Source organism: Salminus brasiliensis, chromosome 16 (genome assembly GCF_030463535.1).
Source record: "Salminus brasiliensis chromosome 16, fSalBra1.hap2, whole genome shotgun sequence".
Taxonomy (NCBI): Eukaryota; Metazoa; Chordata; class Actinopteri; order Characiformes; family Bryconidae; genus Salminus; species Salminus brasiliensis.
Window position 1 is genome coordinate 20,597,163 of NC_132893.1, and position 23,899 is coordinate 20,621,061.

At 39.7% G+C, this 23,899-nt stretch overlaps 1 protein-coding gene across 3 annotated transcripts; it reads left to right on the forward strand.

Annotated features, from left to right (window-relative positions):
- The first annotated feature begins 4,537 nt into the window (after positions 1-4,537).
- LOC140537130 (nectin-1) lies at positions 4,538-18,471 on the forward strand. 3 transcript variants are annotated; one of them, XM_072659336.1, is made up of 10 exons: positions 4,538-4,574; positions 4,814-4,876; positions 5,372-5,725; positions 6,928-7,046; positions 7,414-7,561; positions 7,645-7,760; positions 10,349-10,505; positions 14,278-14,739; positions 17,661-17,763; positions 17,860-18,471. In XM_072659336.1, the coding sequence occupies exons 2-10, from the start codon at positions 4,816-4,818 to the stop codon at positions 17,954-17,956; spliced, it is 1,617 nt and encodes a 538-aa protein (XP_072515437.1). In that variant the 5' UTR covers positions 4,538-4,574; positions 4,814-4,815; the 3' UTR covers positions 17,957-18,471. The 3 variants fall into 3 exon arrangements, with proteins under 3 accessions (XP_072515437.1, XP_072515436.1, XP_072515438.1); XM_072659335.1 differs by lacking the exon at positions 4,538-4,574 and having other exon boundaries at positions 4,800-4,876; XM_072659337.1 differs by lacking the exons at positions 4,538-4,574; positions 17,661-17,763; positions 17,860-18,471 and adding an exon at positions 17,249-17,337 and having other exon boundaries at positions 4,800-4,876.
- The last annotated feature ends 5,428 nt before the right edge of the window (positions 18,472-23,899 follow it).

The window sequence follows — 23,899 nt, forward strand, 5'->3', positions numbered from 1 at the left end:
GGGCCGCGGCTCACAGGAAATAATGAACTATTTGTTAATGTACAATGTCATGTTTATTCATGGAAGAACTTTTATGTTGAAATGGACTTTCGGGTTGACACCCCTCGTCGCCATTGGTTTCTGGTTTTGTTTGTCATGTGACTGTTCATTGTCTGGTTAATGTGTTACACCTGTGGGCTGGTGTATTTAAGTAGGCCTAGGGCCAGCTGCTGGTGGCCGAGGATTACCCTTAGTCAAGTCAAGTCAAGTCAAATTTATTTGTATAGCGCTTTTTACAACTGTTGTCGTCACAAAGCAGCTTTACATAATTAGTACTTAATAAAGAACAAAGACAGAGAAGAAAGAAGGAATAACATGAAGCGTCAAAGACCCCCGTGAGCAAGCCAACGGCGACAGTGGCAAGGAAAAACTCCCTCAGAGCTGGAGGAAGAAACCTTGGGAGGAACCAAGGCTCACAAGGGGGACCCATCCTCCTCTGGCCAGACTTAGTGCACCACATGCACCCAGGTTATTCTAGTAAGTTCAATGCGCCTGACTAGCGCTACTCTATATATCCTAGTTCATAGCTTTCCCAGGCTCGGCTTGGAGGTTTATGTTTCTGAGTAACGGTATTGGCTCAGCCCCGGCAGCCAGCACTGCCCTAGTGCCTCACCAGCCCCAGGTGTGTTCCTTTTGTTTGTCCAGTATTGTTTGTCACGGTTTTGTTTAGTTCTTCCGTATCCCTTGTTATTGGTGCTGCATTTCTGTTTTGTTTATGGTTTATTGTTATCAATAAACTCCTGGCTTCGGTCCATCCCCTGCGAGTGTTCTCCCGTCATCGTCAGACCGAGTGGATCATGACAATCTCATGTAACATTACACGTTTGAAAGCAAGACTACTAAACGTGTCATGTAGCAGCACCAGAGGCCTAAATCATTTAGCTAATGAAGCAATTTTACCTTCTGACTTCAGAGCAATCTGTCTAATTCCGTTAGCATCAGCTGTTGATGTTCGTTAGTAAGTCTTTTTGCAGTGGGAGTATGCTGGGAGTATAAGATTGCGTTGAAGTTTGAGGATTAAAAGCTGTGCAAAGTTTGTGTTAATATCTAGAACCTGTTTCACATTACAGTGTAATTACAGTCACTTACATCGTTGTGGTATTTACCATCTTGTTACCCAAAAATAATTACCTAGTACTTTAGCGTGTGTACCTCTCACTTACCTGGTTAATACCTTATGGCATTGTAAAAGATAGGGTTCCCAAAAAATACTATAAAATAATGCAAAAAAGAGAAGGTGACCAAGGTAATGGATATTGTTCTGGGATTTAAAAAAACAGTTCCAACATTAGCCTGATGTATTTAATTACAGATTTACAAAAGAGTAAAAACAAGAGTTTTCTTTTTAATTACGTTGATTAAATTTGGCTCCTCAGGGCCCCCAGAGTAAATGTACAAAGTATGTCTTATGAATATCTTCCCAAAGTCTGATAAATTTCCGCTGTATTTCTCTCTGGGTGGTCTTAAATGGGTCAGGCTTACATCAACATAATCCTGACAAAATACTCACATGTCTGAGCAACCTGGAGAGCTAAAGTTGACTTAGGAAGCTTTAGTATATCTAGTACATCTGAGGTTCATTCACCCAGTTTTGCCAGAATTGCCCTGATGCCCATCCAACAGGAAAAGTAGATAAAGGCCTCACCTAAAGGCCTTCACCTTCCACCACAACAAAGCATTGTTTGAAGGGTGACTGAAGAACTTCTTCTATACAAATTCAAGCTGACAACAGTGTCAGCTTCCACTATCTGTTGCCAATTAATGAAAAAAGGGAAGCTATGGTGCAAGACATAGAACAGAAACACAAAAAAGCCAGAGAAAGCCCTAGTGGGACAGTTTGCCAGCAATGAGTCCGGATCTAAATCCTATAGAACACCAGTAAGAAGATCTGAAACCAGCAGTTGGGAGAAGGCACCCTTCAAATCTGAGACCCTGTTTACACCTGGTCATCAGTATCCTGATAAGAGTTTAGCCACATGCATTTACACTTTGTGCGTCTCTGCTTAGTCAGACTTAAATCTGACAGCTGTTTGGGATGGAACATGCAAAAAGTCAAGTGGCTTTTATTGTCATTTCAGCTCTGTACAAGTACACAGTGAAATTTTTCCAGAAAGGGTGCCACATGGAACAAAACGAGAACAAAAAACAATACAGTACAGACAAGAACAATACAATACAATATAGAGGTAATCAGTGTAAGGTGCATATATATTTAACATGTAGGTAGTGGTAATAAGGTGCATAGAATGTGCATAGACATTTAACAAAGGGGAGAAAGACCCCTATGATCTTTTCAGCTGTCCTCACTATTTGCTGTAGGGTTTTGCGGTCAGGAAATTGCAATTCCGAAACCAGGCAATGATGCAGCTGCTCAGGATGCTCTCCAAAGTCCCTCTGTAGAACATGGTGAGGATTTGAGAAGGAAGATGAGCTTTCCTCAGTCAGGGAGTAGAGGCACTGCTTGGCTTTCTTAGCTATGGAGCTTATGTTGAGGGACCACGTAAGGTTCTCTATGATGTGGACGCCGAGGAACTTTGTGCTCTGGATGATTTCTGCAACAGAGTTTTGGTTGTTGACCGTGTCTTGTAGAGACGGATGTGTTTACACTGCTATAATGTGGCTTAAATGTGTCAGACCACATTTGCACTCTCCACTTTAGCTCAGCCCACAGGTTTTCAATCGGGTTGAGGTCTGGGGACTGAGATGGCCATGGGAAGACCTTGATTTTGTGTCTGGTGAATCATTTTTGTGTAGACTTGGCCACATGTTTAGGGTCATTATCTTGCTGAAAGACCCAGTGATGACCCATCTTAAGCTTTTGGACAGAGGCCAGCAGATTGTGATTTAAAAGGTCCTGGTATTTCAAAGAGTTCATGATGCCATGCACCCTAACAAGGTTCCTGGGGCATCACCGACCCTCCCCTATACTTCACAGTGGGCATGAGTCATCTTTTGTGTTACGGCAGACCCCCTTTGCTCCAGAGAGTTTGTTGCTAAAAAAAACTCTATCTTGACCAAAGCACACAGCCCCAGTCTAAGTCCCAGTACCGCTTAGCGAACTCCAGACGGTTACGTTTATGCTCCTAAGTGAGAAACGGCTTTTTTTTAATGCATGCTTCCCAAACAGCTTGTTGGCATGTAGATAGCACCTGATTGGTTGTTATGGAGACTTTGTGATGGAGAAGTTGTTTTAAGCTTCTGTATAATTCCTCTGACTGCAGATATGGGCAAGTGTAGGCAAGTGGCTATTTGCTTGTAGCCATTATGACTTATGACCTGGATAAGAGAAATAGGTCTCTTCATAAGTTTCACATCATATTTATACCCCAGGGAAACAGGAAGTGATAAATTACTAATTAAAGGTTCCTATATACTCTGATCAACTTTATAAACTACAGTCGAAATGATAGAAATGCTTCACTTACATTTCTTTTCTAGGAATTGTTAGAGGTGTCAATAACTGTGGAACAGACATACCCTTTGTCAGTATAAAAGCAGCTCACATAGCTTAGCTTAACAATGGATCAAGTTTCGGTTTCAGCTGTGAAGAAAAGACTTGGAGCTGCCGCTTAGGTGGAGTGGAGTGCCGGTAAGAAACTATTGCTAAGCTAACAGAACATGAAAGGCAGGCTTGCAATGGACCAACTTTTGACTGGTTTACTTTTACATTTAATCGATTTAGCAGAGGCTTTTATCCGGAGCGACTTTTAAAAGTGCTTCACTGTTTACTCAGAAATAACCTTGGGTAGTTTGTATTGGCTAGGATTCAAAAGCTACCTCTAAGCTTATATGCTTTGAAATTCAGACGTCAGACTACAATACTCTGCACTACACTAGTAGTCCTCTTAAAGGTACAGTAGTTCACTCTTAAAGGATGGTGTGTCAAGCCGAGCTGTACTTGAAGCTTGAAGGGCTCCTGGTACAAGTACAGAGGGGGGACTTGATGACTTTCAGCTTTAGTTTAAAGGGTTTAACAAAAAAATATTTAGGAATTACAGCCATTTTTATATAGTCTGACTCAAAAGTAACTGGACAAAAAAATAAATTCTAAATAAATGATTATTCTTTAAAATCCTATTCGGACGGGATTTACATGGGAAGGTGGAGTAATGTAAGTTTACTACAGGACATAATGTAAAATTGGTGACAGAAAAAGTTTCAGCTTCGCCTGGATGAATGTATAAGTTTTTAAGTGGATAAAACTTCATCACGCCTAAGTCAACAATGGCAGTGGGCTTGGTGGTGATGGTCAAAGTGACAAAGGTATGGAAAAACTGAAGTGGCGTACGCTTTGGTGTGTTAACAGAATCCGTAGATTCAGTAGATCCAGTAGATCCAGATACCCTCCCAATAAAAAAAACACTTGTTAATGGCAAGTGTAAAAAGGCCCTTTGTCAGGGAGCCAAAGTCACTCCTACAACATAATGAGGTCATGATTGAGTGTGGGCTGCAGCTGTGCCTCAGAAAAAGCCTCGCCAGCTAAGCTAACAAAAAGAAGAGATTTAGGACCCAGGACTACTGGACTTTTTAACCTGGTAAATGCAGAACAGATATACATACAGTTGTCTTAGATTCAGTAACTCCTATAACTACTTGAAATTGATATGCATGCCTACATACTGTGATGTTAGTATCTGGTGTAATATCTGGTTGTTTCAGTTTTGCAGGTTTTAGAACTTGCAGACCTGTTCCTGTCTCTCGTGTGGTGTTAGCCACTTCCTGCGCTGCCTGTCATTTTCATTTCTTTCTGCAAAACGAACTATTGCTCTTACAGACATGGCCTCAGGCATGACCGAGATAGCTGCCACTCTTCTGATTTTTGCATGTGTTGTTCAAGGTGAGTGAAATTTGAATTTTACTTATTTAAGCTTCCCGGGCTTCAATCAATCTGTTCTGCACTTCTTTTCTATTGAGTGAGAAATCTATGCCTAGTGTGAATAATGTGACGAGTGGCCTGATTACATTAACTTTTTTTCTCTCAAACTTCGGTTAATTCTCCATGAACATATCTCATCAATATTCTGCTATGAATAGGTAATGATTGTTTGTCAGCCATTAGCTACAAAACTAAATTAGTTTGCAAAGCTAATTAGAACCCCCATGTGCTTCTTAAGTGGATGTTATCTACAAGTTCTGTAATTATCTCAAGTATGTAACTTACTGACGTGGTACAGAATATCAAAAAGGCTTTAACGTGCATGTCACTTACAGGCACCTGTAGCTGTAACTCTTTTCTTTAGCAGTTTTTCTTTTGATGTTCTATCTTTCAAACCTAAAGCACTGCAAGACTGTGCAGCATAAAGTGACTAATGCTCTCCAAACTGATCAACAGGAACCCAAAGTCTCCAAATAGAACACGAAGAATCACTAAATGCAACAGTAGGCCAGAACATCAGACTGCCCTGCATTGTGGCAGAGAAGCACGAAAAAATCATCAACCAGATTGAGTGGCATGCAGAGAGAGAAGGACTCAACAAAAAACTTGTGGTGTTTAATCCTCAGTTTTCCACTCATTATAATGTGCCTGTACAACTGCAGTTGGTGTACAGAACAAGCACAACAAAGATACAAGGCTCCATCTTGCATCTGTACAATGTGACCGAGGAGGACAGTGGAATTTATGTTTGTGAAATCTCCACCTTTCCTGATGGATCCTTCAAAGTCAGCACAAAAGTGCAATTTACGGGTAAATCCACAATAGATTTGGTTATTTTAATGCTCTGCAAAACAAAACATAAACTTAAGCCTCTTAAGCCTGTATGTATGTCCATATTTCAATTCTTCTATATATATATTTACTCTCATACTTAAAATTTATTTATTCACTGCAAACCTTACATTAGTTTCAAATATGTTACTGAAAAATGTATACAGTAGTTAGTACCAGTAGGTAAAAAAAATACATTTGAATGTAATTCAGTAGATATTTAAATCATACTAACACTTTACCGTAGTTGCACTATAAATTCTAGTAGTAAATGTAAATGTCTTAAATGTACATGTCTTACTACTTTCTGAAAATTCATGCTTAACTTCTACAAATTCATTGTGTTTACCAAACAGTTTGTAGTAGTAAGTAATTCATGGCAATGATTAAATAATTCATCATGGTTGATAATTTGTCAAATAATTCAGAATAGTTACTGAATATTTCATAGTTATTACAAAATTTGTTTATATAGTTTATAAATGTTACATTTTTACTGATTATCTAAATAGTTTGCAGTAGTTACTGCATATTAGTTCACAGTTGCTGTATAATCTATAGAAATTAATGAATAAAGCATAATATTTACTGATTAGTTCATGGTAGTTCCTAAATATTTTATTTGAGTTACTGACTACCTCATAGTAGTTACTGAATAATTCATAGTAGTTAATGAATATTTCATAGCATTTACTGATGAACATATGGTATTTACTGAACAGTACATCTGAGTTATTGATTACATCAAAGTAGTTACAGAAAATGTCATAGGTTTTACTGAATATTTAATCATAGTTACTGAATAATCTATAGAAATTAATTTAAAAAATGCATATTTACTGATTCATTTATGATAGTTCCTGAATATTTTATTTGAGTTACTGATTACCTTTTAGCAGTTACTATATAATTCATAGTAGTTCATTCTTAGCAGCTACTGAATATTTCATCATAATTACTGAGTAATCTACAGCAGTTAATAAATCATAGTAGTAAACAATTCATAGTAGTTACTAAATATTTCATAGAATTTACTGATGAACGTATAGAATTAACTGAACAGTACATTTAAGTTATTGATTACATCAAAGTAGTTACTGAATATTTTGTAGTAGTTATCTGCCAATACCAGTAAGCAAAGCAAATATCATATTGTTTTCTTCTTCTTTTTTTTGTCTCAGAGCCCTGGGTCTCAGTGAAGGTTGTATCCCCAGATAAGTCTCTGATAGAGGGGGATGAGGTGAACATCACATGTTTGAGCAATCCTCTAGCTGACAAATACAAGTTATTATCTTTACAGGTGAGCTACAAAGAACATCATTCAACGGGCATCAATTTAAACAAACAATCTTCACATTCACACATCTCATTTACATAAAGCGTTGATTAAAGAATCATCCACTGAAGGGTTATTTGAGGAACCAGTCTGGTTCTTCTATGGCCCAGGATTCCCAGTCCTGGTTCTGGAGTACACCTGTCCTGCATATTTTGGTGTTTACCCTGGCAGGGGTACTCCAGGACCAGTGCTGGGGACCACTGTTGTATAGCATCTCTCCAAAGAACCCTTTTTGGCAGCTTTTATATCTTTTAATAGTATACCACCAGGCATTATGTGTCCTCATGAGATCACATGAGCTCATTCAAACCGTTCTTATTCCTCCCTACAGAGCAATTGGTCACTGGAAAGCCAAAGCGGACAGTTCACAATACAAAATGTCACTCGTCACAGCAGGGACTTGATTTGTCGGCCCCTCTGGACCTCCTCAAACCAGCACTTACACAGCCTCAGAGAAAATGTGCAACTGACCGTGGACTGTGAGTGTCACACAGCCAGTGACTTCAATAACATCAGTCTACTCATGCTTCACAATCACAGCCTCTTCTTGTTTCTCCAACAGTTCTTGACAGCATTGACTGTAACTCCAGCAGCCAGATAGAGGTGGAGACTGGCACGAATCTGACAATAACTTGTGAGGCAAAGTCTTCGAGGTCCTTGCATTACATCTGGATGAAGGTATTACATATCTAAAGTGAAATATTATTATAAAAGCTAAACCATATTGCACATTTAGACAGATGCCTGAAACTGATAGAACATTAGTGATTTAAAACAATCTCACATAAAAAATTGTCCTATTTTATATGAAGTCTCCTTAATAGCTGTGTAGATACACATTAACAATCCTTACAACAGTGGTGATGTATTCACTGTTACAGGTGCATACTCTATATAAACAAAAGTATTGGGACACCTGCTCATTCATTGTTTCTTCTGAAATCCAGGGTATTAAAAAATAAGCTTATTCTACTTTTACCGGAGTAACTGTCTCAACTCAACTCACCCATCAAGTATTGGATGAGGCATCATCATTCCAGATAACAGTTCCACTGCTCCCAAGCTCAATGCTTGAAGGGGGGGTTGTTATACCCCTCTAGCCCATGCTTGACATTAGGGAAGGAGCCAAAAAGGTCATGTTCATTTACTCCAGAGAGTCCACAGGTGTCCACAGAGAGGGACACAGGTTACTTTTAAGATCAAATAGGTAAAACAGGGTCATCAGGGTAAATCTTCAGAGAGATTTTTGTTTAATATATAATACAGTCAAAATGTAAAGACGATGTTTCTGTGCATGTTGTGCTTAAACCTGTTTAACTCTATCAATATCAGTTACATGTTACCCTTAGTTTGTGCCCTCACATAACAAATATGGCTTAACTTGGTATCTTAAGGAATTTTCTTGTGGTTGTGTGTTTAGTCTTTGGTGGACAATGGATGATGGAGAGAGTCTAGATTTCTCTAGGTTTCAAAAATCAGACTGTACAGGGAAGAAGCTATTGTGGAACAGATGCTATAATCAGTGGTGAAACTAGAATATTATGGGCAAAAACAGTCTTATGCAAAAAAAAAACATTAATGTACCCCCCACAAAAAATGCACAATGCTCCAAAATTACTTTAAACTTTTTACATTCTTACATTCATACATTATTTACATTTATGTTGACTTTAATTGAAAGTTAAGAAGGTTGTTTCCTTCTCCTGAAAAGTTTTTCAGATTTTCAGTGCAATTATGCAACAAAAAAAAATGGATGAAGATATAACAAGTGTGGCTGATTACTTATCCCACTCCATTTACATATAAATACAGTTGAGCTGCTCACAGAGGCTGGTTTTGCACGGACTGTTCTCAGCCTCTTTAAACCAGGCATTCATTTCTGCAAGGGTTTCAAAAGACATGTCACTGAGAGACTCCCTTAACAAAGGCAGCAGACACAGCAGCTAGACTGACTGAGCACTGTTTAAACCCTCCAGCAGATGTACCAGTGCAAAAAGATGATGTGCAAAATATGCTGCGTTATTATTTCACAAAGACTCTTAGCCAGAGTGAAATTAAAATTTTGTACAGAATGCTCTGGTGATAAAGAACGGTGTCTCTTCACCTGTGAATTTTCAGTTCCTGTTTTGTCTCTACCTTGTTTATGGCTTTGCTGTTTAACCACATCCTTTAGGTCAAGTTAAGTGGTTTGGCCTTGTTATTCTTCAGTATGACTTGTATCTGTGGAAATGAAATGTTGACTACACAGACAACATTGAGTGTAGACAGATGACACAACCGTCTGTACAGAACAATAAACACTATCCAGGTAAGCAATCAGTAAGCTGATTTGTGGATGGACGATGTTAAAAAATCTGTGAACTGTGAACCTTTGGGCAAACAGCACCCCACAGCAGCATGAATGTTGAGAATTAAAGTGCAGTTGTGCAGTGGTGGTTAAGGGGTAATCAGGCTGGATAAACTATACAATAGGATAGGTGGACAATGGATGTTGGAGAGAGTCTAGATTTCTCTATGTGAATGTTGGAGGCAACAGTGTTCAAGAATCTGACTACTACAGGGAAGAAGCTGTTGCGGAACCTTGTGGCGGTGGAACAGATGATATAGTCAGTGGCGTAACTACGATCTCATGGGCCACAGTGTGAAAACATCACTAGGGCCAAGCAAGCACAGAGTATGACACAGTCAAGTACCTGTTGCTAAAATATAGCTTTTTGTTGTTGCAGGTCAAGGTTAGGACTAGGGCCAGGATGAGGGTTAGGACTAAGTTGTGGGTTGAGGTTAGGGTTAACATTACAGCCAGGTTAATAGTTAAAATTAGGTTTTGTGTTGAGGTTAGGGTTAAGATTAGGGCAAGATTAAGGTTAGGTTTTGGGTAAGGCTGGGTTAGGTTTTGCTTAATGAAAGCAAAATATCAACAGTAATTCTACTTAATGTAGATTAACGTAATTAAAGTAATTCATCAACAGAAGAGTGTATTCAGATGCTTCACTGATATGTTGCTGATGTGTTACTGATACACTGTTAATTCACTGGAACTACAAAGGACCACTCCAAATAGTGTTACCAGGCATACATATTTAAAAATGGCACAGTAGATGAATAAATAATTACCACATGATATTGGAAGTTGTGGAAGATCCGTTTAAAAAAACATAGATCCGGCCCCATGTATTGCCAGTCTCCTGGGTACCTGAGATGGTCAGTCAGTAGATCCTCTGCAATTTCTCAAATTGTTTAAACACTTCAATGTTTTGTTTCCACAGGGGAATGTTACTGTTGCGCAAAACGCCACTATCAGCTTGTGGTCAGTGAATCCTGACCACTCTGGGATGTACTCTGTGATCGTCTATGCAAGAAACCATAGCCGTCTCCAGAGGCAGAGGGATTTTCAAGTGACTGTGCTCAACAGGACGGATGCAGGTGAGTGTGAAAAGCTAAGTGCACTGGCAGAGTGAATCTCTGATAAGGCTATATCCGCTCTCCTATCAGTTCTTCCCTTTCGTTTCCAAAAAACAAAAATCCCCTTTATCAAACTTAACTGCTTGTCTGTCTGCTGCATCCTAGGTCAGCAGTGTCTGCAAGCTTGTCTGACCTCACTGTGGTCTGTTCTAAACTTGAAGCAGAGATGTACACTTCCTGCACACCCCGCCTCTGACGCTGAGGCAAGAGACCAAAAAACCTCAGCTCAGCTCAAATCTTTTAGAAGCCTCTTAAGTGAAGGGACAAACGGCTATACCGTGACACTCAATTTCTCAGGCTGACAACAGCTTTACCAAAGTAAACAGTTGTTTTAACATCTTGCCATGCCTGTGCTTACACTACATGGACAAAAGTATTGGGACTTCTGCTCCTTCATTGTTTCTTCAAGGGTATTAAATCAAGGGTATTAAAAAAAGAGCTTTTGTTGTCTCTACTGTCCAGGAAAGACTTTCTACTAGATTCTGAAGCACTACTGTGAGGATCTGATTGTATTCAGTGACAAGGGCCTTAGTGAGGTCAGGATGTTGAACGATCGCCACCCTACCTCATCCCCAACTCCCCAACTCATGTCAAAAGTATAGGATGGAACACAGTTCTACTGTTTCACAGCTCAGTGCTGGGGGGCTTTATACCTCTCTAGTCCACTTCAGGTGTGCCATTAGGCATGGTGTCAATAGGTTCATGTTTATCTGCTCCAGAGAGTCCCATTCTATTGGCAGTACTTCTCTACAGGCACTAGACAAGCTGTGCGTATGTGTGCATGTTCACATCTGTGTCAGCTATGGGTGCAAGTAGCTGAATGCATTCATTTGAAGGGGTGTCCATTAACATTTGGACATACAATAGTCACAAAAGACATATTTCAGAGCAGGTGTGCACTAATATCATGCATCTAGAGGGGCCAAAAGGTAGAAAGGTAGAAGGGAAGTAACAAAAGTACCTTAAGGGGGAGTTCCAGCACTTTTCTCTGTAACATAGTGGTTAAGTGGTTATTAAACCAAGTCATGGGGGAAGTGAATAAGGTGTGCATTTAAAAGTCATGTAAGGTCCATAATCAGACTTTAACCCTTTAAAACCTGAATCCTCAAATATTTGATAGACATTTCTGTCACGATTTTTTGGCGAGCCGTCAACCATGCATCGTGCAGCTTAATTTAGGGCGTGCCAGTGGGTCTTTGCTATCGTATCGACAGGAAAAGTACACCTTACACAGAGTGGTCCTTCTTGGATTTTACACACATCAGTGTGACTGCTGGGTTGAGCGCATGTCCTATACTTTTTAGTATTTTCTGCTCTAACACGCCCACTTCAACTCAGGAAAGTGTTGCTCATGTGCTAATTCGTGTTGGGAGCAGCGAAAACACTACAGGGCTATAGGTTAACACACTCTCAAATGCTCAGGGTTATTTATTATTCATGTGCTGTAAATGTCAATTACAATATGACATCAAAACAGGGGCATCACGCACGCCAAATTTTAGGTAGGGCACAATTAAAGCGGTGGGTCATGGGGGGGGGGTGTTCACTAGAAAATAAAATAAAATAATGACGCAGTTTTCTGCAATTTGACATTTGATGTCTGCTAACCAGAAATATTCAGCCCCTTTCACCTGAAAAGGCGTTAGGATTATATGCTTACAACAGGTGTTGTACAGTTTTGTGCTTTTCCTGCTCAAGTACTCCTGACCTGGTAATTGCCAGGTTTTATAGGGCTGTTAGAGCAGGAAAATCAGCAAACTGTGCTGGACTCCGGCCCTCGCTACCCACCCCTTTCATAGAAGTGAATAAAATATTTTCTAACATTAAGTCTTAATAAACAAAGAAAGACTAGTTATTAGTTTTATTTTGTTTGCAAATGCCCATGTGCTTTATTATTTAATCCGCAATCTCACAACGCACTTGTTGGAGCATCCTTTTGCCTCAGGAACCTCGTATAAGCAATTTCAGTAAGTGCTGACAAGCTTCTCACACCTCTCTCATGGAATATTTGGCCATTCTTTTCATGCAAAAGCTTTCAGCTTATGGTTTGGTGGCTTTCGTGCTACAACTGCTTTCCCACTGCAAATCCCACCAAAGACTTTCAATGGGTTCTAAATCCAGAAACTGGGAAGGCCACACAAGATTTACTCAATAAAAAAAAAAAATTACTAAGGTTCAAGTTGGCCACAGAATGGATAACATTCTTCCTTAAAATGGCTTGGTGCACTATATGGACAAAGGTATGATAAAGTACAATGATTCCTTTCAATTATCAATAGATTGTTCGACCACCAGAAAATAGTCGTTGGCAGTTGCAGCCTTACCCCATATAGGGCCCTCCTTTTATTTCTGAATTTTCTGAAAGTTGTTTTGAATGTTTACTTCTAAACGATTTCAGGGACAGTGGAACGGCTGATTTCTAAGTGTTCTGAGATCTTTTTAAATCCCTTCCCAGACTCCCAAATGCATCTACAACCGTCTTTCTGAAGGCCTCAGGGAGCTCTTGGAATCTTTCCATGGTAATACCACTCACTTCAACAATCAAGAGAAGTGAGTGGAATGGGTGTCCTAACTTTTCCCCTTACAATAAAATTTTCTCAAAGACTTTTGTTTCAGTGTTATTTGTTTGTTTTTATTACTTCCATCTCTATATCTCTATATCATCTCTATATATATATAACTGTTTGCACTTTTTATTCTCAAGTTTAAAAAATGGATTGATTACCAACAGAGCGCTGTGTGCTCATGCACCTCCTGTTGCAAACCAGTTTCATCCTTTAACATTTGGAAGACACTAGTAGCATAGAAGAAAAGGGTGTGTTCATCTGATCATATATAGGATACATATTTAGGAGAATATTTTTAAGACATCATATAAATTAGGGGATGTCCTGATCAGGTTATTTTGCCTTCTGATTTAATCTCTTAATATTGAGTATCAGCCGATACTGATCCAATCTGATCTTTGTGTTTGTATAAATAATACAGCCGCACAGTTTAGATCAGATGAGCTGCTGATTAATATTTACATTATTAATAAAATCACGTTATTTTTAGTAGCGGTTTCTATAATGAGAAATTCTGGACAGGCTGGTTTAGTTTAGTAGAGACTTTTCTAAAAATGACTGTTTATAGTGTGTTTAATATCTTATAATCCAGTGTGACTCTCCTCTCTGACCAATCAGCTCTATAGCATGTGTGTGTATAAGCATTAGTGTTAGCCTCCCCTTGGTTCTAAATGCGCTCATCATTACTGGTTTAAAAACCAAGAAAGGCATGCGGTTCTCCTGCTGGTAAAACAGAGGTTTTCAGTGATAGTTTTATGAAGTTCTAGATATTACTGCAGACTCTGAAGCCTTTTACTGCCAATAATGTCTGGTAATGGTGCCTTGAGGCCACCAGAAGGTGCTCTGAACACTGTGGTTAAAACAAACACTAGAAACTGAATTAGGAATAAAATAGCAGATACCAGTCCATTAAAATATGCCTGGCTTCCAAGCTATTGGAGAGATCCCTGATATAAAACGATCACAACTGCATATTCTAAAAATAATGGCAGTACAATAAAATACAAATATAAGAAATATAGATATCAAAAATCATGGGCCATGGGAGGCTTGAATGGGAAAGCCTTTTTTGATATCTGTGTTGATATGATATCAGTGTATGTTCTCTCTCATAAAATCTCATACGTCTGTATCTGTCTTTCCTTCAACACCTGTCCATCAAACAGAACAACACCTAAGCAGCACCATTACAGTGGAAACAACCTCTCAGATCACAGAGGGCACCACTCTCACAACAGCCGGACCAGGTACTACACCGACAGTGACGACACAAGCAGGCCGTGTCAGCAGCACTGCCTTCACCACCTCCACAGCGACGGGCCTGTATGGCAACACCACTACTCCCTCTGCTGGAAGCATCAGCACATCACAAGCAAACCTCACCACTGCACATGCGAATGTCACTTCAGCTCATCCTGTGGAGAGCAACTCAACCTCGAGCGCCTCTCTGTACGCTTCAGCTGAGAGAAGCACACTGTCTGAGGGCTGCTGTCTGTGGCAGAACATTACATCTAGCCCAGGGTCTACCAGAAAAAAGATCATCCATGCTCACACAAATGCCAGCACAACCATCTTCACCTCCACTTCCATAAGCAAGTCTACACTGACCACAGAAAAAAATGTGCAAGGTAAAGTGCTGTTTATCTACTCGACTTTCTTCTTTTTAGATGGTTACCATTTATTTAACCCTTTGAACCGCAAGAGCCTGGCCCTTGTGCTCACTTTCATAATGACAATATATATTGTTTGCATTAGAAACAGAATTATTCATAGTAGAAAAAGTTTTTAAAAGCATTAACATTTAGGTATTATGTTAGCTGCTGAGACCGGATTGCAGCACACAAATTGGGTAGAACACAGTAGCTCTAACATTTACGCCAACACATGAGGTAAATCAAGGTGTTGGGTAAATCAATGGAAACCACTGTCAAACCCATGCTGCTAACTGCTAACTTTGCCTTTTTTTTTTTACTTACAAAACACACTAAATGCAGGGTTCTGTGGTTTTAGGCAAGGCAAGTTTATTTGTATAGCACATTTCAAACACAGTAGCTTTAAATTGCTTTACAGAGACAAGGAAAAGTACAAAACATAAAAACAAGTAAAAGCAAGCAAAAAAGACAAATAAAACATAATAAAATGAATCATTAAAAAATTCATCAAAATAAAAGGGGACCTAAGGTATAAACCAGCGTTGTGATACTATATATGTTACTATGTTGCTATATGTTAATATATATGCTATGTGTGATACTATATATAATCAAACAAACAAACTTTAATCTAAAACAAACGTAGCACCAAAAGTAAGGAAATTTGTGTTTGGATAGATTATTTTTATTATTATTCATTTTTAGATTATCTTTGTTGTAACAATGCTTCTTGGCAATAAATCGTATACCGCTGAGAAGCCTGTTAATACTTCTTTTCAGTGCTGTCACATTTGTAAGGAACATGTATTTGTGGGATGAGCAGCAGAGCTAAGTATGTTGGTTGCGCCCACAAAAAATGTGCCAAATCCTCTCCGCCAATGCCAAACAGCTTATTCTGCCATTGACTCGTTTGGTGATTGGTGGACTGGATGATTAAAGTTTGAAGAAACAAGACATATTGGCAATTTAACAATTTATTCATTTAACAAACAGAAGCCTCAGTAGTGTGTGGAAGAACCATATACAGCCATATCATAAGTCATAAGTCAGCCAACATGCTTGTGTTGGTCACTCTGGCATGAACAGCACGCCCAAGCTGATCCCATAAGTGTTTGTTCAATTCCATCCTCTCCACTCCCAAATTCTGGAGGTAGTCTCTGATAAACTCGCTCTGTGGGGGCGAGCGTTGTCATCTTGGAGGATAGAGCTCGCTTACAGGGTGATGAAACGTCCTTCTTGGGGTGTCGCCTTCTTGGGACGCTCACTTTACGTCCTGTCTCTGACATTCCCCCGCTAAATGGAACTTAGAGATGGTACTAGGGATCACTGCCGCAACTTGGTTTTTCGGAACACCAGCTTGAAGTTGCCCTATCACATGGGATGCCCTATACAGATCAGCCAAACGTGGCATGCCGATTCTTGGAGCAAACACCTACCGAGCACTGTAGCAGGGCCCATGCTCACTGGTGCTGCCAATCAGGTGCCAATCAGGTCAAAACAAGTGTCAATAGCAACAGCAAAATATGTTCTTTACAAATGTGACACCATTTAAAAGGGAAATTAACTGGCTGGTTAATTGCATCAGCAATGGCCCCCAGGGGCCGGATAGCATAGCCTAGCAAGAACTGCAGTTAATTATCTTTGATAATAATTCCTGGGTTTTATCGGATAGTGTTGCTGTCCTCTTTGTGTCCTCTTGGTCAGCTAGTTAGAAGCTAGAAGAGATAATAGTAGGGTCTGGTAGAGTAAGCTTGTAGCCTAGCACCCAGCTAATACCCTCTTACTTCACTGGCTCTCCTCGTGGCCATATTGTGCGGCCATCTCTCATGGCATTGACAGCCCTTCTCTGGTGGGTAATGTGGATACCTACAGTGTTGGCACGGCAGTCAACGGCTTTGTCCAACATCACTGCCACTGTGTTTGTGCTGGCTAACAGCCTTGTCCAACATTGCTGCCTTGTTCAACGAAAGTTACCTAACATAGCATTTTGAATTCTGCATGAATTCACATAAAAAATCCACTTTGCTAGCAAACATCTTTTTAGATCTTTGTGGTCATAACATCCTGGTCATGGCCAGCAATTAGCTTTAGCTAGGTTTAGCGTTAGCAAACTGTTGCTACATTTGCTGCTGCTAAGCGAACCCTTTGTGATTTCCTCATCCTCTTCCATGTCTTCTGAGTTCTGAGGTCTCTCCACCGTCCGAATACCTTACCACACGTCTTCTCCCCTTGCCAGATCTAAGAACTTTCTATTCAGCTTTTGTTGATCAGATCTATTCCTTTATGGCTGTTTCTCAGCCATCTCTCCCTGACAAGGGCATGTAGTTCAACACATGGCTAGTTGGCAAGCGCCAGATACACATATATCTCCCCTGTCTCTCCCCTTCCCCCTTCCTGTGCAGGAGTTGGAACACCCATGTTGCTGATTGACTCGAATGGTACCTTGTGGCTTGACCTGGTCATTTTCTTTGTTTCCCATGTACAGAGTACAAACACTGGACTTTTCCCCAGCATGCAAACTGACCAGCGAGCTAGCGAACCATGAGGAAATATTTGATCATTTTTACAAAAAGGGTACTGAACTGAAATCATATATATCTTTTAATACAGACTTCTCTAATTCATCTATATTTACGCAGAACCACACTTTTAAAAAGCTGCCAAAAAGGGCTGAAACAGTCAGTGTGCTTTTTTTTTAAGAACCTCAGCTGAAGGCCACAAGTGGTTCCTCCACTGCATCGTTTCAAAGAACCCTTCATAGCAACTTTATTTTTGAAGTGTATGTGGTAACATGGTGTGAATGAACATTAAAGTGTGTTATGGGTGTTTCCTTTCTCCATCAGTAGCTCTTCAGGAGTCCTTTATTACTAACGCATCTAACTTTCTCTTTGCTGCAGAAAAAAGTGGCAGTAAGACACACGTGGTGCTCGTCATCATCCCTATCCTGCTGTTGCTGGTGCTGATTGGCTTTCTTTACAGGAGATACCGCATCCAAAAAAGGTGAGAGACATATGAAGGGCCTGTGCGTCATCTCTGTCACTCTCTTCCTTTGGTCTCTAAACCCTTTCCGTCTTTCTGTCTTTCTTTCTGTCTCAGAATGGATATGCCTCCCCCATTCAAGCCTCCTCCACCACCGGTGAAGTACACATCAGTGAGACGTCAGGATGTACCTATGACTGACATTTTAATATGACAACAAAACAGAGTAGCTGTATACAATGAGGATTTCTGAAGACGTTTTTCTTCCGTTAGCAAGCTGTTCATTTATATCCAGCTTTTATATGTGATTTTTCTATAAGCTCTATATGTTTCCGTTTGTATTGTGTGTAAAATGTCTGTTTCTGTTATAATAGAAATATGATTTTTTACATGAATATGATTAAACATGAACTGTGTCACACCCTGAAGACAGAGCACTCCCACACATTGTCTGGGTTTTAACATTTGGCCCAGCAGTATATAAAAGGTCAAATGGGCAACAGCATAGAACAAGGATTTCTAGTGGTTATAACTTTAGCACTTTAGCAGCTAATCCTCATGCCGTGCAGTACAATGGTGAACAGCAAACACCTTTTAACACTGAAGGACGAATAACATTTGTAACATTAGCTAGCTATAAGGCTTTCATGACAACTGACATAAACCCACATAAACTATTAAATTATTAATATATAAATTATTAAAGGCCAGTTTTGGGAGGATAGCTCTAAAAATGGACTCTATTACAGATTACTGTTTAATAATGTAATTGTAATGTAAACAATTTATAGTTTATTATATAATTATAAACTATATAATGTAATTTATTATATAATAAAGTAACATAATCGGATTACTGTCAGTGACTTTCTGTAGTGCTTGCTTTTTTAAGCTATATATTTGAATAAAAAATATGAACGCAGAAAATTCACATGAAACCACCCAGTGTTTACACCAAATCGGGGCCTAATACCAGGTGTAAACGGGGCCTAAGAGCTTACACCAGCATAACCTCCATGTTCATTTAAAGTGGTCTAACATGGTTCATACTGGTCTTGTTTGTTTTTCCAGCAGGGCAACATTAAGTGGCTGCTGGCTTGTGTATTAGATTATGTAGAAAACGAATAAAAACTCCAAATGGAGTATTTGAGGATATACACAATTAAGCTTACAGGTTACTAAACTACTAAACACAGATACACACATGCACACTCCTTTAGTGACAGAAAGAAAGATTTAGACAACAGCGTGTCCAGCAGTGCTAGCTCATCTACATGGATTCAATGGCTATTTTCTTACCTTTAAATGCTTCTTTAAATTCGAGCTGAGAGAATATTTAAGGCTGGAAGGCCATTTTTACACTGGACGGTGATATTCCTTTCCTTTTTGCTTTTAAAAATGAAGTTCTTTTGAAATTTCCATTGGTGAATACATTAAACAGAACATCAGTTACTTTTCCACAGGATTACAGGATTACAGCCATCTTTTTGTATTCTGATTACAACACTGTTCTCGAGCTACTTTGACTGATAAACACTTTTTAAGTTTGCTTCGCACAAGGAGGATATGCATATGTGAGCCATGCCTCGCCTAAAAAGAGTTTTCAGAAGATCTACGATCATAAATTGTTGATTTACATAAAGCTGAAAAGGGTTACAAAGTGATTTTAAAGACTTTAGACAATTTGGGACTGTGTCTACTCTGCCACAAAGTGGACACCCAGTCAAAATGACCCCAAGAGCACAACGGAGACTCATCAATGAGGTAAAGAAACAACCCCAAGTGACGGCCAAAGATTTAAAGATGTCATTGGCACAGGCCAACATCTATGTCTACAGTCCGTAAAACCTTAAACAAGCAAGATGTCTATGACAGGACACTGCTGCTTACTAGGACATTGATGCACACCTAAAGTTTGTGAAAGAGCACATTGACACTCACATTGGCACAAGAGCACATTGACACTTATAGAGGCAACATCATGATTTGGGCCTGCTTTGCTGCATCAGGAACTGTCTGGCTTACAATAATTGTGGGAAAGATTCCCAAAAAATTCCCAAGTGTATCAAAAAAAGTTCACAGGATAATGTAAGAGTGTCTGTACGTCAGCTGAAACTCTGTAGAAGTTGGGTGATGCAACAGGACAATGACCCCAAAAACGGAGCAAGCCCACAACAGTACGGCTTATAAAAAACAAAATCTGCCTTTTGGAGTGGCCAAGTCAGAGCCCAGATCTCAACTCTATAGAAATGCTATGGATTGACTTAAAGAGAGATGTACACATAAAGCTCCCAAGGAACTAAAGCAGCGATGTGCTGGTCTGATCCACAGCTACAGGAAGTGCCTGGTTGAGGTCATTGCTGCCAAGGGGGGACAACCAGCTATTCATTTCAAGGGTTCACTTAAGTTTTCCACTACCACATTGAATGTTGAGTGAGTGTGTTAAATTAAGACCTGCAAGATCATATATTTTTGTGTGTCAGTATTTTAGGCACACTATATTCGCCAATACGCTTGACTTGAGGATGAGGATCAGATCACATTTTATGACAAATTAATAAAGAACGGGTTCACACACTTTTTCTTGCCACTGTAACTACTAAGCTCCACAATTCTTCTGATAATGGGAATGAAGGAAACCTCTGCACCTAACAACTGGGGTTACACACAGGGCCCAGCCCATTCCCTTCTCCTTACTCTGCTCACCTGCTACATCCCAAGCACCAGGTATCCGGTCAGGTAGGCATTCACCCTTCCTAAGTTACTGTGGCCAACTTTCGTTATACATTAACTACACGAAACTGACAAGATTACCTACACCGAACAATGAAGGCTGCTGTGGCGGTCTATGATCTGATCAGCAACATTTTAACATTAAGTGAATTAATACATGAACAATAGAAGATCCTACACCCAACAATTAACATTGCTGTGTGAACATGAGATGATCACGCTATATGTTGTTAGCATGGTAACTGTATGCCCAGTGCATTGCTCAAACTTGCTTCTCCTAACCACACAACTATTACTTATACGACAGTCAGCCATAACATTAAAACCTCTAAAAGGTGAAGTGAATAATGATCTGGTTACAATGGCACTTGGCAAGTGCTGGAGTATACATATTGTTGGGCACTTTGAGTCACAAGGACCAATTTACCACCATACAGAATAATCAGGTAAATTTGACAATCATGGAAGGTGTCCCAAATTTTGGCCGTTTCTCCACAATTAGATTCCAAGATTATGCTTTGGTCACTGGCGTGAATTCTACTGTCTTTCCACCTCTAAGTAGTCTTCTCACAGTCCAGTCAGGGCTGCCCAGTTTAAATGGTAAGTACTGTATAAAACACTATGAATATTTACAACTCCTACAACATCCTGTAGTGTGGGAGGAACGGCGGTTCTCTTGTATAAAACACCATGTAGACATCATGAAGGACTGTCCAAGCTGAATTCTGTTTTTCCGCAGCCAACTAGCACAGTGCTCTGTGTCTTGCTGTCATCTGTCAAGTTTGTCTTGATGTATCATCCAGTTTCTTTAGGAGAAATTATGTCAAGTCTCAGGTTCTAATAGACAGGACCATGAGTCAGGACTTGGTGCTTGGTGACCATATTTTGAAAGCGTGTGGTGAGCAGTGTAAGAGCAGTGTAAGCTGGCACATGGATGACAACATCAAGCACATGTAGAAACCAGAACCTAGGCAACCAAACAACACCTGGGAGAAAGTCACTCTGCCTAACAAGCAAATATGTGTTTTAGGTTCAAATGAAACCCCCAGGAATGTTGTTGATGGTGTGTCCCTTTGTGGCAAGAAAGGGCATGTTTCCATGCATGAGGGGCTGAATGGTCAGGGTCTCTTCATTGCAAAGTTACATACTTCGTCATAGTGATGTAGTGAAGTGCACCGCCACTGGTAGCTTGGGAAGACACAAACCTCACTTACCTCAAAGGCAGTATGCGGTTGTATGGTTACAAGCACTCAAGGATTGGCTTCTCAGTCCTCTCACATAATTTATATCACAGCCAGAGAATCTGAATAAAAACAATAGTGTTTATGTAACAAGGTTGCTGCTAAAATCAGTATAACAATCACACATAGCTGCTGAGCCTGACACCAGACAAACTTGCACTACAAAATGGTCACTGTAAAAGATACAGTAAATACACTGTAGTGGTCTGTTGTAGTAGGTAAGGCGTTTTACTGTAATTTTACAGCAGCAGAATACGCAACAATAAACAAGTTCACAAAATGCACTACAGGGATCAGCCTTGCTATAATTAATATTTTATTATTATTTATATAATACATAACACACTGGGCTTTGCCTACAGTTTGGAAGTGCAATTTGCGCCTTGAGCCACCACTAAAGAACACGTTTTACCCGTGCATTTCTGGAGAAGCTCTGGAGAGAAGGGGGTTAATTAACACTACAGGATTTTACAAGAATATGACTCTGGTTACTCAATTTTACACAGTTCTTGCAAGCAGCGTAAGAACTGCGTCCTGCTGAGCTGTATGCAGAGGTCAGAGTTGCAATGATTGAGATGCTATTCTTTCTTTTACAAGTAAGTGGAGCATCACATCAATGTAACATAATGTTCTATTAAAACAGGTAAACATGTACATTTGACCAAAAGGTCTAGTCAACAAAGTTTTTGTTGTAATCAAGATGAGATTCTGGACTATGGTGTAAAAAAAGTCCCCAGTGTATAAATTAAATGTACACTTAATTTTTGTGTTGTATTATATGTGAACCCCAGATTCTATATCTCACTGTGGTTAAACATGACCAAGTGAGTTAATCCAGTCAGTTTCTATAGTTGTATGACCATTACACTGTTAAAAAACAACAGTTACAGTTACAGTTATTCAAAAACATATGAAATATTCTATATTCTATAAATACATTTTTAAATATTTTTTAAAAACCACATTGACCTTGTTTTTTGCCATTCACCCACATATCTGCATTAACAGAAATGTGCCAGAAAAAATATTGGATTTCAGCATTTGCCCAGAATTCCCAAACTGGTGTATCTCTACTGCTTGTAGCTCAGAATGCTGAATGCCCCATGTTAGCCAGAGCAAACATTTAACACAGAAAGGAAATCATTTAACACACAGTGGCAGGTCAATTCCGCCATCCCCCTGGATTGTCCAAGAACTCGTGGTATAGGAAGATACTGAGCAGGCCTGGGAACAGCAGAGGACTAAACTGGCTGAAAATAAACTGAATGAAGCACACCAGAAGCCCAGACTCGCTGCTAATGTCAGCCCTGAAACCTCAGGTCACACCTCAGATAGCAACGGCCGACGAAAAAAAAACACCCAAGCAAACCACATCAGATAGAGTGACCAACAGAGACAGCGAGCTTCCCTTCCGCGACAGGTCAGCTGAGCATCGTATAGGTTCACAGAATTTAACCAACAAAACAATGAAGAAGCCTTGCCCTGCCTGTCTGGTATTTCCCCATGCATGAATAGCAGCATCACTAGTAATAACACCCTGGTCATATGGCCACTTTCCCACAGATTGTACAATGGCGACAACGACAGAAGAGTCTTCCACAAATCTGCCATGAAAGCTTATTAAATGACCTAACGTAAGCAAGTGCTCTGGTGTATTCCTTCTATTGTGACATCACAGATATTTCTACTGTGACATCATAATCGCTCAAATAATAATAGAAAAACAAGAAAGTACCGCGATTGTAAGTAAATGATGCCTCATCACCATGACAACTCATTTATTTTTTTGACACAAAAACCAAACAAGCCAAATTTTTCTTGATTGGTTTCTGAGGTTAGGGTTAGGTTTTGCTGCCCAAAAAATGAAAACACGAACATGCAGACTTTGTAGTAACATTTATGAACTATTAACAGGTGTGTGTGTGTGTGTGTGTGTGCATATGTGTGTGTTTATTCATACATGAGACCAAGAGAGGCAAAAAGAAAGTGGATGTGCTAGTGCTTACACTAGCCTGTGTGTATTGTTAGAGAATGTGTGACAGTGTTTAGTGCTTTGTGGTTCAGTAACTAAAAGAGCAGATACAAGCTTACCCAGAAGGACGTTTCCTGCCCTCACCCCTGTGGTCGGAAATGGAAAATTCAAAAGTTAAAAAAAATAAAAAAAAGATTCTCTCAAGCTCCAC

Coding starts and splice junctions, on each gene's coding strand:
- LOC140537130 (XM_072659336.1), top strand. CDS start 4,816: ATGGCCTCAGGCATGACCGAGATAGCTGCCACTCTTCTGATTTTTGCA. Junction 5,726..6,927: donor CACAAAAGTGCAATTTACGG/GTAAATCCACAA, acceptor TTTTTGTCTCAG/AGCCCTGGGTCTCAGTGAAG. Junction 14,740..17,660: donor CACAGAAAAAAATGTGCAAG/GTAAAGTGCTGT, acceptor TCTTTGCTGCAG/AAAAAAGTGGCAGTAAGACA.